This window comes from Garra rufa, chromosome 13 (assembly GCF_049309525.1).
Source record: "Garra rufa chromosome 13, GarRuf1.0, whole genome shotgun sequence".
Lineage (NCBI taxonomy): Eukaryota > Metazoa > Chordata > Actinopteri > Cypriniformes > Cyprinidae > Garra > Garra rufa.
In genome coordinates, this window is record NC_133373.1 from 25,416,419 (window position 1) to 25,433,160 (window position 16,742).

Below are 16,742 nucleotides of genomic sequence, written 5' to 3' on the forward strand. Positions count from 1 at the left end.
AGTGATTCACACCGCTCACAACCCCTTCCACTGGCCGTTTCTTTTCTCTCCCTCTCCCTCTCGCTTTATCCCTCTTTCAGCTTTACGGAGAATTTTATGGCGTGCTGACAAGCGGATGATATTATCTTCCTTTCATTCTTATCTCTGATGAAAAACAGCTCAGCTTTGGCCAGGCTTCCAGTTTTGTAGCGAACAGCTGACCAATAGGAGCGCGAACACGCAGATGTGGCCATAAAAAGCCAAAAGGGTCAAGAGTCCCTCATGAATAAAGAGAAAAAAGGCGACTAATCTATCTTATCACTTTCCCACAGTGCCCATATGCCCCTGGTGCCTAGGGGCCGGTGACAACGCGGTGCCAATTCTCACAGCGCGGCCATGAGGCTAGACACAATCCTGACTCTAGGGCTGGGATAACACAGAGATAGCCTTACATTAAGCCAAGTTAAGAGCAGATGTTGGAGGAAAAATAAAACAGTTTCTCATACATGTCTGAACCATTAAAAGATTAATATCTCGACTAGCTTAAGTAGTTTTCCTGGATCTGAAACAACCTTTCTATCTACCAATTAGATTTACAGATTAGGTTTAAGGTTACGGTTAGACTTAAAGGCATTGTTTTTACCTCATGATTTAATCACCCTCAAGCCATCCTAGGTGTATATGGCTTTCTTCTTTCAGACGAATACAATTTGAGTTATATTTAAAAAACTTTCTGGCTCTTTCAAACTTTAGGGTAGCAGTGATTGGCTGTTGAGATTTTGAAGGCCAAAAAAGTAGATCCATCAATCATAAAAAGTACTCCACTTGGCTCTGAGGGGTTAATAAAGGCCTTCTGAAGCAAAGCAATGTGTTTGTGTAAGAAAAATATCCATATTTAAACTTATAAACCTGTAGTACACCCATTAATGCCACTCAAAAGTTTGGGATCAGTAAGACTTGTAATGTTTTTTAAACAAGTCTCTTATGCTAAATCAAGGCGGGATGTATTCAATCAAAAATACAGAAAAAAAAAACAGTAATATTGCTAAATTTTATTACAATATAAAAATAATGGTTTTATTTTAATATACTTTAAAATATAATTTATTCCTGTGATGCAAAGCTGAATTTTCATCAGCTGTTACTGTTAGTCTTAAGTGTCACAAGATCCTTTAGAAATCATTCTAATATGCTGATTTATTATTAGAATTATCAGTGTTGGAAACAGTTGTGATGGCAATAATTTGTAAAAACCTGTGATTCTTTTGTTCTGGTTTCTATGATGACTAACAAGCTGAAAAGAACAGCATTTATTCAAAATATAAATCTTTTCTAACACTGTAAATCTATGCTATCACTTTTTATTAATTTAACACATCCTTGGTGAATAATACTATTAATTTCCTTCAAAAAAATAAAAATTTACTGACCCCAAACTTTTGAACAGTAGTGTATATTGTTAGAAAACCTTTCTATTTTAATTAAATGCTGTTCTTTTAACCTTTTATTGATTAAAGAATCCTGAAAAAAAGTATAACAGCTTCCAAAAACGGTTTTTAACATTGATAATAAATCAGCATGTGACACTGAAGACTGGAGTAATGATGCTGAAAATTTAGCTTTGTATCACAGGAATAAATTACATTTTAAAATATATTCACATAGAAAACAGTTATTTTAAATTGAAATAATATTTCACAATATTACATTTTTTTTCTGTATTTTTGATCAAATAAATGCAGCCTTGATGAGCATAAGAAACGTCTTTATGGTCATGAATTAGAAGTACACCACAAGGATTTGTAAAGAAAAATGGATTTCGATATAAGCCAATAGGAGACTTTTTCTTTTTTTTTGGCTTAAACAAAACTTGATTCTGACAAGACTAGAAGCTTATGCTACGCCTACATCATCCAATCGAACGCCACTCTCTCGTGAATGCGTGTACGACAGTTAGCAGAAGTTAGAGATTACGGTTTATAAAGTTTTCAATTTGGATATTTTTCTTACACAAAAGCATTGATTCACTTCAGAAGGCCTTTATTACCCCCAAGAGCCATGTGGAGCACTTTTTTATGATGGATGGGTGGACTTTTTTTGGCTTCAAAATCTCAACAGCCATTCACTGCCATTATAAAGTTTGGAAGAACCAGCAATTTTTTAATATAACTCCGATTGTATTCATCTGAAAGAAGAAAGTCATATACACCTAGGATGGCTTGAGGGCAAGTAAATCATGGGGTAATTATTGTTGGGTTAACTATCCCTTTAAAGGCTTGAAGTTTCTGGCTTTTACAAAGGCTTTAAAAATTCTGATCAAACTGTCATTTGATAAAAGATAACATCACCTCTGGTTTAAATGGTGGGTCTTTGTTAGGGTTAAGAAAAGAGTAATGGTTCAAACTGGGAAAAGAATAAAACAGTAAATTTAAAATATATTTATATTTTTAAAAACATATTACAATTAAAAAAAGTAGAATAAGAAAATAGAAGAATTATAACAATATTTTTTTAAATAAAATACTATAAAATATATTAAAATACCTAATTATTTCATTATATTACATAAAATTATAAGACATAAGTACACATAAGAACTCTCAGTCTGAAATGACTATTTATATAAATAAAGCAATAATTATTATATTAATGTTACATAAATAGCTATGCAAAATTGAATAAAAATATGCAAACATACAAATTATATAATATTATTACATAAATAAAATTACATTTATAAAGAAAAAAAAAGTATAATGTAAATATAATTGTTTAGAGATTTTTTCTAATCTAAAAAGATCTGAAAACCGCTCCGAAAGTTTGGCTAGAATTGTTTCATAGGAATGTTGATTTTGAACCAGGAAATGATGTTGTAAGTCTTAAATACCACATTCCCTCTAGTCCCAAACATGTGAATTCACAATATTTTGAGAAAATCCCCAAGTCTGAGAGTATCCCAAATGGCGGTGTGGTTTTTAATGGGCTGTGTATTCACAGCCAGAGAAGCAGCCCTAAACCAAGACCTCTGATTTCTTCACTGGTGGGCTTGTGTTGTTTGGTTACTCTCCACTGGGGTCATGATCAGCTGAGCAGAAGATCTGTCAGGGGGTCAACGAGGATAAATAAACCAGGCTTGTTCTGAGGGCCACACAAAGAACGAGTCTTTCATTTTGGATAGCAAGTTTGTTTCTGAGACAGCGGGAGATCACTGTCAGCATCTGACCACCCTCAGTAGAAATCCATGCTGATGAGTTTCTGACTTTTGCCAAACTGTTACTGGATACTGAAAGCAGCAACAGTTGCTGCATATAGAAATCTGGATTTATTTCAAACCTCTAAACTGAGTGAAAGTTCTGGCAATCAATATGGTCCACCAGGATGTTTTTTGAGAAAAAAAGCTGTGTGTTTCTCACCCTGGGTGTGACGGTGAGTAAAAACTTGGGTGCTTGGGTAGGCTGGCACGGTCTGATCATCTGAGTGGATGAGCGTCTACTGTGGATGACCACGTCAGTGTGACAGATTAGCGAAGACCCTGTGGACATGAACACTAAATCCTGCAAAAGAGAAAGAAAAAAAAGTAATCAGTATAGGATATTACACCCTACTAAATCACATGCTGTCAAAATGTCAACACGTATGACTAAGTGTGTGTGTGAGGATAGCCGTTTTTCTGCATGACGTGTGAATTTGTCACAGAGGAGTACATGGGCCTGCAGCACCTCCTAGTGATCTCGCAACTCTCTACACTGAGTTACTCCTAATCTAATGTAAACCTAACTCCCATCTCATCAGCTCCATTTGTCACAAGTCAAGAGGTCACGCTGAGCAGAAGTTATACCCTAAATGAGACCACAGTGGTAACAGACGTCCAGACGGGGTCACAGTCAAAACTACGGCTCTAATGACCCGCATGAATCATAAAGACCAGCCTATATATCTGCCTGTTTCCTGTCTGCATCCACACAAGTGACATGAATAAACAGACCTGTCAACTTCATTTAGAGGAGGCTGGGAGCTAATGATGGATGAGGTGTGAAAGACGTGTGATGAGAGAGAAAGAAAGAAATGAGAGAAAGTGAGAAACAAATGAGAGTGAAAACGAAAGACAAAAAATGAGAGAGGGAAAAGAAATATAAAAAGCAAAAGCAAGCAAAAAAACACCTATGACTAAAAGAATATAAGAATGAAGAAAGAAAGCGGAAATTAAAATTGGAAGAAAAAAAATTAAAAAACAAGCAAAAAGCAAGTATGAGTGGGGGAAACAAAACAATATAAATAAAAAATCCAAAAATAAATGAATAAATGACAAGAAAAATATGAAAAAAGAAGGTAAAAGAACAAACCAACAGCAATAATAAAATGAAAGAACACAATGCAAGAAAAAATAAATTAACAAACAAAAGAAACAAAAGAGTGAAAAAAAATGGAAAATTGAAAAAAAGAGAAAAAGCTGGAAAAAAGGTAAAGAAAGAAAGAAAAAGCATGGGGGGAAAAAGAGAAAAAGAAAAAAATATATATAAATAAAAAATCCAAAAATAATTGAATAAATGACAGGAAAACAAAAATGAAAGAACAAAAAGAAGGAGAGTAAAGGAACAAACCAACAGCAATAATAAAATGAAAGAACAAAAATGCAAGAAATTTTTTTATTAACAAACCAAAGAAAATAAAAGAGTAAAAAACATGAAACATTCAAGGAATGAAACAAAAGAGAAATAGCTGGGGGGAAAAAAGACAAAGAAAGAAAGTATGAGTTAAAAAACATAAAAAATTAAAGAAATTAAAAAATACAGAAAAAGCAGGAAATTAAACAAGAAAGAAAGAAAAGTATGAGTGAATATAAACATGAAAAATTCAAGAAAGAAAAAGAGAAAAGGCAGGAAAATAACCAATTTTTCAATAACAAGAAAGAAAAAACTGTTAAAAACAAACATGAACATTTCAAGAAATGGAAAAAAAGAGAAAAAGCCGCAAAAAAAGACAAAGAAAGAAAGCATGAGTAAAAAAAACATGAAACATTCAAGCAATGAAAAACAAGAGAAAAAGCAGGAAAAAAGACAAAGAAAGAAAAAGAGAAAGACAAAAAGAAAGAAAGTATAAGTGAAAAAAAAACATGAAAAATTTATGAAAAAATAAAAAAGCAGGAAAAAAGACAAAGAAACGACAAAGAAAGAAAGAAAAAGAAAAAAAAGAAACTAAATTTTTCAAGAAATGAAAAAAAGAAAAACCAGGAAAATAAAAACAAGAAAGAAAGAAAGAAAGAAAGAAAGAAAGAAAGAAAGAAAGAAAGAAAGAAAGAAAGAAAGAAGGCAGTCTCAACAGGCGTGCTCGTGTCTCGTTTCATAAAGCACAAGCTTGAAACTCTTGCCAAGACGTCAGTGAGAGTGACCATACAAACACAGATGAGGCATCAATATGATCCAGAGCACTGAGATTCTCACAGCACTGCTGCCTGCGGCTGCACACTGACTGATACAAACACACCAAACACTAATTACCACACAACAACACACAGATCAGCAACATCTGCACACGGCACCTCTGACAGAAGGATCCCTCGGTTCACATTCGGCACTGGGTTTAAGCAATACGTGATTACTTACAAATCACAGACTGACAGCTTAAATTTAGAGACTGGGAACCAGTTTGGCTGAGTATCTTGGTTTACAACTTAAAATCACCATATGATGCAATGTTTGGAGAAAACTGAACTGCTCTAAATTAAGGAAAAAGACAGGTGCTTTCACTTTTGTCACTAGTTAGTACAGTTTAAGCCCGGCCTCTGAGTGCTCGATATGGGCCAGTCCACACGGGGAGCTGATTGTTGTGGTTTCGTGTTCCCCATCCATGCCCCAGTGGAGCTAGGAGACGCTTGTGTGGTATAAAAGCTGTAGTGGGAAGTGGATAATATTACACCTCAGTCAGCACCTTCTGAACACAGCTTCCCCTGACCGTAGCCTGAATGCACGCCAATGCACCAAACTGCAGGTTAACCCCTGCCGCTGTTTGGCCTCCAGGGGACGACACTGTAGCTTCTGGACTGGGACATCCAGCATCACTTCCTCTATCGTCTTTCCTTTCCCCGATAATCAGTTTGGACCTTTGATATTCCCATCAGCATTTGATATACAGCAACACCGCAGTGTCTCGTGGGTGAGTGGAAAGAGGTTTCCACAACGAAATACGAGCCTTTGCCGCTAATGAAAGATGAGGGTCATTTAATCTGGTTCAGTGGGGTAACCCAAAGCAAGAGTAGACCTGTGCACTCATACATCCAAAACAGTGCAAGAAATATGATGAGCAAAGAAATACGCCAAAATTTGTGCAATCAAATCTTTGGAAGATATTCAGTTTTGTTCAAGCATGTTAACTAGACATCTAGAAGCAGGACTGTTCCACTATGTCTTTTGAGTTATGCCTGAGAAATAACCAAAACGTATTATTTTTGGACGTACATTTTGACCAGATTGTATGCTTTGTATTCTACTACAAGTACCATGTTTAAGGACAGTGTTAAAATTGTGAAAAAAGTTGTTTTCTTTGCGCAAAAAAATCATAAAATTACGATTGAACCACTTGTGTCACATGGACTATAATAATGATGTCCTTACTACCTTTCTGGGCTTTGAACATGTCAGCTGCATGGAATGAACACAAAGAAACAAAAGCAAAAAAAAAATGACAGAGCTCACCTGTAAAATAGGACTGGTGTGGACATTTGGGTAAGACGTTGGCCGGTTAAGCCACAGGATGAGATCTCTGTGTGAAAGACACAGATTGCCTTTAGCCTCATTCTCCATCACTTCTTCATTCCACAGACGGCTGAGGTGGAGCCGGTAGGCCGATTTGAAGGACAGATATAGGGCTAACCACCTGAGAAAAGAAGAGATTTTAGAAGACAGTTCCCCCAAAAATGAAAATTCTCATTAATTACTCACCCTCATGTCGTTCAGAACCTGTAAGACTTCATTCATCTTCAGAACACAAATTAAAGGGACAGTTCACCCAAAAATGAAAATTGGATGTTTATCTGCTTACCCCCAGGGCATCCAAGATGTATGTGACTTTGTTTCTTCAGTAGAACACAAACGAAGATTTTTAACTCAAACCATTGCAGTCTGTCAGTCATATAATGGCAGTAAATGCGAACCAAATCTTTGAGAGTAAAACTTGACTACAAATCACGTTGACGTGTTACGCGCCGGCTGTTGTGAATGCGCTCGGGACAGTTGAACGTTGTGGTGAATCAGAGGTAAATAATGATATAAATACTGTTCAGTTTCTTGCACAGACTGATCGTTTTGTGTCTGAACACCTCAATGTATTGCCACAAGCCGCAGGGTTTAATTTGGTTTTGTCTGTGTATGTTTTTTTATTCTCAAAGATTTGGTGCCCATTGACTGCCATTATATGACTGACAGACTGCAACGGTTCGAGTTAAAAATCTTTGTTTGTGTTCTACTGAAGAAACAAAGTCACCTAAATCTTGGATGCCCTTGGGGTGAGCAGATAAACATCCAATTTTCATTTTTGGGTGAACTATCCCTTTAAGATATTTTTGGTGAAATTAGAGAGCTTTCTGACCCTCCATAGACAACAACACAACTACCAAGTTCAAGGCCCAGAAAGGTAGTAAGGACATCAATAAAATAGTCCATGTGATATCAGAGGTTCAACTGTAATTTTAGGAAGCTACGAGAATACGTTTGGTGCGCAAAGAAAACTATATAACAAGTATATTATTATATTATATTATGTGTGTACATTCCTCTGCTTGTAAAAAAGGCAAAGTGCATCCGGGTTCTACGCCACCATCGTGGTACTCTCAGAAGATAAGAAATTGTTGAAAAAAGTTGTTATTTTCATTTCTATGTGCACAAAAAGTATTCTCGTAGCTTTATAAAATTACGGTTGATCCACTGATTTTATCAATGTCCTTACAACTTTTCTAGGCCTTCAACATGTCAGTTGCACTGCTGTCTACGGAGGGTCAGAAAGCTCTCAGATTTCATCAAAAATATCTTTATTTGTGTTCATTTTTGGGTGAACTATCCCTTTAAGTTGACAATATTAAGTAACTATCCTAAGTCAGAGAAAGTGTGTGTTTTAACAAGTATTGTTCTCTGACTGACGCGAGTGTGGCATAACTTACCTCACTACAGTCCCCTGAAGCATGATGTTGGACATCTCAGCAGGAGACACATCGATGAACCGCAGGAAAGAATAGCTGCTGCCTTCATCGTCAGCTGTATCAATTGAACATATCATCAGAATTTTAGAGATGTTTTTAAATTACAAAATCAGAATAGAATTGTTGAATAACAGAGACTTACTTTTTCGGTGAAACAAGGACTGTTGAATGTGTTGAGCAGAGAAGGGAGAGAGCAGAGTTTGCTTCTGCCTGAGAAGTGAGAGAATGAATTAAATAATTAATCTAATAAAAAAGAACTCAGCTATTACACAAGTTGTATAACAACATTTCAATTCAATCAACAATGCCACACAGTTGGTTAGGAATCACCCTAAAGGTTTGTTCACATTAAAAATGGTAACTACAAAGAACTATAAAAATAAATTATAAATTAGATCTGCATTCTGCGGTTACAGTTGTGCTCAAAATTATTCATACACTTGGTAAATACGATCAAAGAAGGCTGTGAAAATAAATCTACATTGTTAATCCTTTTGATCTTTTATTTAAAATTGTACAAAAATCGAAGCTTTTTTAGGAGAATAAGAATTTAAAATAAAGGGAAAATCTAATTATGAAATAAACGTTTTTCTCTAATACACACTGGCCACAATTAATCAGATTCAATACTTTTTGCAACCACCTTCCGCCAGGATAACAGCTCTAAGTCTTCACCTATAATGCCTGATGAGTTTGGCGAACATCTAACAGAAGATCAGAGACCATTCCTTCATACAGAATCACTTCAGACCTTTCAGATTTCAAGGTCCATGTTGGTGCTTCTTCTCTTCAGTTCACCCCACTCATTTTTCTATAGAGTTCAGGGAACTGGGATGTCCATGCCTTCCGTGACCCATTTTTGTTTTGTCTTTGATGGTTTTTTTTGGATCACTGTCCTGATGGAAGATCCAGCATTCTAGCAGGGACATTCAGGTTTTGATTTTTGTTGGTATTTGATAGAATTCATAATGCCATCTATCTGAACAAGACGTCCAGGACCTTCGGCAGAAAATATGCCCACAAAATTAAAGATTCAGCAGTATATTTCATTGTACACATGGGGTACTTTTTATCCCTGTGTGCACCAAACCCATCTTGAGTGTTTGCTGCTAAAAAACTCATTTTTTTGTTTCATCTGACTATAGAAGCCAGTCTCGTTTGAAGATCCAGTCGTGTCTGACAACTGAATATGCTGGAGATTGTTTTTGAATGAGAGCATTTTGTTTTCTTGATTTTTTTTTTCTTGAAGCCCTTTCTGCCCCAAGACATAACTATTTTTTGCAATTCTCCAGCTGTGATCCTTGGAGAGTCTTTGGCCACTCAAACTAATCTTTTGCTGCACATCAGACATTATATTTTTTTGTTTTTACTCCTTGTGATGGATGATTAAAAAATTTGGCCTTTGTGTTTCTCATATTTATTCTCCTGTGAAACAGGAACAAAAGGCTGAATAATTTCATGTTCCTATTCAACCTGGTGCACTAAAAATGCAAATAATAAAAAAAAATATTTGTTTCATAATGTGAATTTACAGCACTTTAAAGGATTAGTTCACTTTCAGAACAAAAATTTACAGATAATGTACTCACCCCCTTGTCATCAAAGATGTTCATGTCTTTCTTTCTTCAGTCATAAAGAAATTATGTTTTTTGAGGAAAACCTTTCAGGATTTCTCTCCATATAGTGAACTTCTATGGTGCCCCTGAGTTTGAACTTCCAAAATGCAGTTTAAACGCAGCTTTAAAGGGCTCTAAACAATCCCAGCCGAGGAAGAAGGGTCTTATCTAGCAAAACGATCAGTTATTTTCAAAATAAATTGACAATTTATATACTTTTTAACCTCAAATGCTCGTCTTGTCTCGTCTCTGCGATGCGCATGCATAGCTGAAGTTCAAACTTGGGGGCACCATACATATCCATGATATGGAGAGAAATCCTTAAATGTTTTCCTCAAAAAAAAAAATTTCTTTAAAAAAGACATGAAAATCTTGGATGACAAGAGGGTGAGTACATTATCTGTAAATTTTTTAAAGTAAACTAATCCTTTGAAATCTTTTACTTCAATTAAAGGTTAGATTTTTTTTTAATTTTGAATGAAAGATCAAATGAATAAACAACACAGATTTATTGTTACAGCCTTCTTTGATCATATTTACCAAGGGTATGAATAATTTTGACCACAACTCTATGTTGTCTGCTGTTCTAAATGTTCTGACTGGCTGACAATGTTTTTATCATTCATTAGCTCTTTATTCCAACAATATTGTTCCTCTATGTATATTTGTGGTGTGGACTTCCCTGTTCTTACAGAATTAGTAAATCTTGGAGTTACACTGAGATCAACTCACTTGGTCTTTGCGTGGTCAGATGTGCGGAGGATGGCGTGTCGGAACAGAAATTTGGACATGATAAAGGGCTTCAGGGACATGTGGAAAGGCGAGCGTATCTCCTGGCGCTCAAACAGGTCTGGGTGGTTACAAACCTTTTAAAGTTGACAACAACATGCTGTTTACACAAACAGCTTCTTTACTATATATACACACAGTAAGAGTTCAAAAGGTCACACAGGCTTTAAATGGATAGTCCACCCAAATATGAAAACTGTGTTACGATTTACTCACCCTATTGCTGTTTCAAACCAAATGTTCATGTTTGGGTGACTATCTCTTTAAAGCTGACAAATCCGGCCTCACCTTCCTGAACTGCATGACAAGGTTCATAAGGCTGCTGGTGGTACTGTGGGCTTGCTGGGCCGTGCCCATTGATGACTGCAGCAGGTCCTCGATGGAGATCTTGTTCTTTAGAGCCTGGTAGAGCAGCCGCTGTCTGCTGGTCAGCTGGCAGTATGTCAGGATTTCAATCTGAGAATAACATGCAACAAATATTACATACATAGACATTTTAGATATGAAACCATAATTCTGTCTGAGAGGCTATAGGACATCACCTTGTCAGAGAGCTCATTCTCCACATCCTTCTTTATTCTGCGCAGCATAAAGGGTTTTAGGATCATGTGCAATCTGGAAAGTTGGTCTGAAAGGGTAAACCACAGTAAATCACATCAAGCACACATGAAGGCTTCGCTTGTTCAGCATGAGTGTTGCTGATTTAATATTAAATGTTATTAAAATCATATTGTAGCTGAAATTACAAATAATACAGTTGAGGTCAAAAGTTTACATACAATCTGCATCTTTTTATTTAGTACTGACCTGAATAAGATATTTCACATAAAAGACGTCTACAGTGCACAAGAGAAAATAATAGTTGATTTTATAAAAATGACCCCGTTCAAAAGTTTACATACACTTGATTATCAATGCTGTGTTGTTACCTGAATGATCCACAGCTGTGTTTTTTAGTTTAGTGATAGTTGTTCATGAGTCCCTTGTTTGTCTTGAACAGTTAAACTACCTGCTGTTCTTCAGAAAAATCCTTCAGGTTCAACAAATTCTTTGGTTTTTCAGCATTTGTGTGCATTTGAACCTTTTCCAGCAATGACTGTATGATTTTGAGATCCATCTTTTCACGCTGAGGACCACTAAAGTTCAAACGCTCACTGATGCTCCAGAAAGAAAAAATGATGCATTGAGAGCCGGGGGTGTAAACTTTTTTACTCTCTGGGTCTTAATGCATCATGTTTCCTTCTGAAGCATCAGTGAGCTTTTGAACCTTCTATAATAGTTGCATATGAGTCCCTCAGTTGTCCTCAGTTTGAAAAGATGGATCTCAAAATCATACAGGCATTGCTGGAAAAGGTTTAAATACTGCTGGAAAACTAAAGAATTTGTGGGACCTGAAGGATTTTTCTGAAGAACAGCAGGCAGTTTAACAGTTCAGGACAAACAAGGGACTCATAAACAACTATCACTAAACAAAACAAAACAGCTGTGGATCATTCAGGTAACAAGTATTAAAAATCAAGTGTATGTAAACTTTTGAACAGTGTCGTTTTTATAAATTCAACTATTGTTTTTTATGTGAAATATCTTATTCAGGTCAGTAATAAATAAAAAAATAGCATGCATTCTGTATGATCCCTCATATTTTGCGTAAAATAATTAACACTGCAGATTTTTCATGTCAGGTGTATGTCATCTTTTGACCTCAACTGCATATAATACCTTAATTATGTTGGCTTGATAAAGCCAACATACTGTTGTTTGATTTAATTACATTAGTACTCTGAGATTACAATTTTTGATACAAACTCCTCCTCAGAAGCAAAGCTAGGGACACACTAGCTCAGGGGTGCCCAACCCTGTTCCTGGAGATCTACCTTCCTGCAGAGTTCAGCTCCAACTCTGATCAAACACACCTGAACCAGCTAATTAGGATCTGAAGGAGCACTTGATAATTACAGACAGGTGTGTTTGATCTGGGTTGGAACTAAACTCTGCAGGAAGATAGATCTCCAGGAACAGGGTTGCGCAACCCTGCACTAGCTAATTGCTAAAATATAAAAGCAAATATGATAAAACTTGTCTATCTGATAGACTGGACAGAGCATAGATGAGGATGACTTACTTACTTAACTTAAAAACTTCAAACTTTTTAATCTACTTCCTATCCTGTCTGTCACATCAACATCCATATTTGTCTTGACAAGCTTTTTAAAAATAATGTATTTGACTATATTGTTCCACCCTAACACATACAGTATTGTAAGATAAAATGGTCGGCAAACAACAACTTAAATGGAGATAAACACAAGAGTTGACTGACTTTCATCAATAGCTGATTTGTTCTCTGCATGACTTTCGATGTCCTTGGAGAACCACTCGTTGAACTCCTCATGAGAGTCAAACAGAGTTGGCATGATGAAGTGAAGCAGGGCCCACAACTGAGAAAAAGAACAACAGCGTCAGGTTTTTCACTCACACAAGTAGACTCTCAAACAAGGTCCCGCATGTATACACTCACCTCTGCCATTGTGTTCTGGATTGGCGTCCCTGTTAGCAAAAGGCGGTTCCTGCACTGGAACTGAAGGAGAATCTTCCATCGGACACTGCCAAGAAGAACCAGACACAGTTACTAAGACCTCCCAAGCAAGCTGAGGTTACTAAAGGATACAACTCTCGACACGACATCAACACTCAATGCTGAACTCTGAATCCCACAGGTATTCTCTTCAGAGCTCATTTCTCAGACTCGGTTAAGTCTTTCATTGATTATGGGGACTTAAATGCTCATGAAAGCTGCTCTGACGCACTGTGGAGACTCTGATCGGGCAATAAATCATGTTCCACCACAACAGAAGCTGCAGGCACATGTGCTGTCATTTCCAGAGAGGCACAAACTCACACTCAGAGCTCGAGAGGCCCTCATTCTCTGAGGGGTTCCAGTCCAGACATAGTGTCACAGCACTGACTATTAGGACAGGAACATGGAAAATCTGAGATGCACCAGTACTGGAGACTCCCTGGAGCATCTGTAGCTTTTTATAAGCTTTTTCCCTTGTTGAAAGGTTCAACCAAGGATACAGATCAGTTAGACAACCAGACTTTAACATTTTGGAGCTTTGCAAGAAAATACAGTGGTTAGCTGGCTATACAGTAAGGGAAACAATTATTTGATGATCCCCTGCTAATTTTGTACGTTTGCTCACTGACAAAAAAATTATCAGTCTATAATTTAAATGGTAGGTTTACTTGAAGAGTGAGAAACAGAATAACAACCAAAAAAATCCAGAAAGTTAGGAATTGATTTGAATTTTAATGAGTGAAATAAGTATTTGACCCCTTCGCAAAACATGACTTAGTACTTGGTGGCAAAACCCTTGTTGGCAATCACAGGGGTCAGACATTTCTTTTAGTTGGCCACCAGGTTTGCACACATCTCCACTTTGCAGATCCTCTCCAAGTCGTTAAGGTTTCAAAGCTGACGTTTGGCAACTCGAACCTTCAGCTCCCTCCACAGATTTTCTACGGGATTAAGGTCTGGAGACTGGCTAGGCCACTCCAGGACCTTAATGTGCTTCTTCTTGAGCCACTCCTTTGTTGCCTTGGCCATGTGTTTTGGACCCATTTGACCCATTTTCAATGGTTTTTACTCAAGATTTGAAGGTATATGTCCCTGTTCATCGTCCCTTTAACCCGGGGCAGTTGTCCTGTCCCCTTAGCAGAAAAACATCCCCAAAGCATAATGTTTCCACCTCCATGTTTGACGGTGGGGATGGTGTTCTTGGGGTCATAGGCAGTATTCCTCCTCCTCCAAACACGGCGAGTTGAGTTGATGCCAAAGAGCTCAAGCTCTCATCTGACCACAACACTTTCACCCAGTTCTCCTCTGAATCATTCAGATGTTCATTGGCAAACTTCAGACGGGCCTGTATATGTGCTCTCTTGAGCGGGGCGACCTTGCGGGCACTGCAGGATTTCAGTCCTTCACAGCGTAGTGTGTTACCAATTGTTTTCTTGGTGACTGTGGTCCCAGCTGCCTTGAGATCATTGACAAGATCCTCCTGTGTAGTTCTAGGCTGATTCCTCAACGTTCTCATGATCATTGAAACTCCACGAGGTGAGATCTTGCATGGAGCCCCAGACTGAGAGAGATTGACAGTTATTTTGTGTTTTTTTCATTTGTGAATATTCGCACCAACTGTTGTCACCTTCTCACCAAGCTGCTTATCGATAGCCTTGTAGCCCATTCCAGCCTTGTGTAGGTCTACAATCTTGTCCCTGATATCCTTGAACAGCTCTTTGGTCTTGGCCATGGTGGACATTTTGGAATCTGATTTATTGCTTCTGTGGACAGGTGTCTCCCTTTAAGAGAGTACTCCTAATCTCAGCTCGTTACCTGTATAAAAGACACCTGGGTGCCAGAAATCTTGCTGACTGATAAGGGATCGAATACTTTTTTCACTCATTAAAATGCAAATCAATTTTTTGAAACACGTTTTCAGTCATTTTTGTTGTCTCTCACTGTACTATATGGAACAGTATGAAATATATATATATATATATATATATATATATATATATATATATATAGCACTTTTAATGTTTTTAGTCAAACGATTATTCGTGATTAAACACATCCAAAATAAAAGTTTTTGTTTACGTAATATATGTGTGTATACTGTGTATACGTATGTGGGTGTGTTTATATATATACACAATAAATATACACAGTACACACACATATATTATGTAAACAAAACCTTTTATTTTGGATGCAATTAATCACGATTAATTGTTTGATAGCGCTTATATTTTTATAATTATTTTCAGTTAATCTTTTATGTTACACTTATTTCATTACGTTTATTAATTAAATTTTTCAAAATCTGGTTGTATGTAATAATCCCACATGCTTTGAAGTCAAGCACTTATTATAGCTAAACACTATATATGCATATATAATAGTGTATATGTGTGTAAAGTAAAGGTTTTAAAAATTGCTATTTTAAAAGTACTAATCGAGTGCTAATTACCTGGTGCTGCTTTTCAGTGCTTGGGCCTCATCCAGAACCATATATTGCCATTTCACCCTCTGGAAATACTTCACATCCTGCACCACCAGCTGATAACTGGTGATGACCACATGAAACGGTGCATTCTGGGTATACAGAGTTTTCTACAGGAGCCAAAAAGGGATAAAATATAGTTCAAGTAATAGATTTCAATAAATATGACATTTTAGACCAATATTCTTATGAAATGTTTACCTGGCTCCAAAATTTTCGAATAACTTTACGATCATGAGGATTTCCCCAGTATGGTAACACCTACAAGACCAAAGGAGACAAGATTGCAATGATTAACTTTATTACAATGTGTATTATGTGATTTATTCAATGAGGACAGACTGATTAACCTGGGCAAGAATGAAAAAGTTTTTCGAATTTATAGTTTTCATGAAGTTACGTTATATCTCTAAAACCGTTATTACACAAATTAAAAGCATAATAAATTACTTTCTGTAACTTGTTTTTAATATAAAGAAACCTAATGTTTAAATGGAAAACATATTTCCTTCTGACATACAAAAATATGTTGCTACAAATAAATTGTGGCAGGGCCAGTGAAAACATTGGCAGGGCAAATATTAATCCAAACTTATGGCCTGACCAGGCCAACAATTACTGTTCAGCCTGGATATTCCTAAAGTTTTCTGGCTAGGACTTCAGATACAGATGATTTGTGAGATTTAGTCGGACTGGCAGGAAATGAATATTTAGGTTGCTGATATTAGTGGAACTAGCTATAAATGATACAACACTGCCCCCTAAGGATAACAAAAATGAGACCAGAAGTGCAGTAATCTTTCATGCATTTCCTTACAGCAAAAATATGCAAAGGCTAAGAAAAAAAACGCATTTTCCATTGTTCTGAAAATAGACATAGTTCAATGGGTTTATAAAAAGTTTAATACAGTGAGGGACACCGAAAAAGAGTGAGAGAGAGAAAGAGCGGTAAAAAGGATTCCACAGCTGCAGGTGTTTTCCTGCACAGCTGCCGCACTCACCTTGAATTTGGCGACAAAGCGGGAGAACTCCTGATGCCAGTTGTTGAGTGTTGAGGCTGGGGAGATGATCAAGAAGGGTCCCCAGATGTTTTCCCTCTGTCCG

At 36.8% G+C, this 16,742-nt stretch overlaps 1 protein-coding gene across 1 annotated transcript in view; it reads right to left on the minus strand.

Moving 5' to 3' along the window:
• The window catches only part of ino80 (INO80 complex ATPase subunit), a 64,661-nt gene that overhangs the window by 36,834 nt on the left and 11,085 nt on the right, over positions 1-16,742 (minus strand). Inside the window, exons 15-26 of the mRNA XM_073852885.1 lie at positions 16,640-16,735; positions 15,840-15,899; positions 15,606-15,748; positions 13,094-13,178; positions 12,896-13,013; positions 11,118-11,203; positions 10,864-11,031; positions 10,519-10,652; positions 8,313-8,380; positions 8,132-8,225; positions 6,672-6,852; positions 3,393-3,533 (exon numbers count right to left, since the gene is read on the minus strand). Of these exons, the coding sequence (XP_073708986.1) occupies positions 3,393-3,533; positions 6,672-6,852; positions 8,132-8,225; positions 8,313-8,380; positions 10,519-10,652; positions 10,864-11,031; positions 11,118-11,203; positions 12,896-13,013; positions 13,094-13,178; positions 15,606-15,748; positions 15,840-15,899; positions 16,640-16,735 (1,374 nt within the window). The remainder of the gene's footprint in view (positions 1-3,392; positions 3,534-6,671; positions 6,853-8,131; positions 8,226-8,312; positions 8,381-10,518; positions 10,653-10,863; positions 11,032-11,117; positions 11,204-12,895; positions 13,014-13,093; positions 13,179-15,605; positions 15,749-15,839; positions 15,900-16,639; positions 16,736-16,742) is intronic.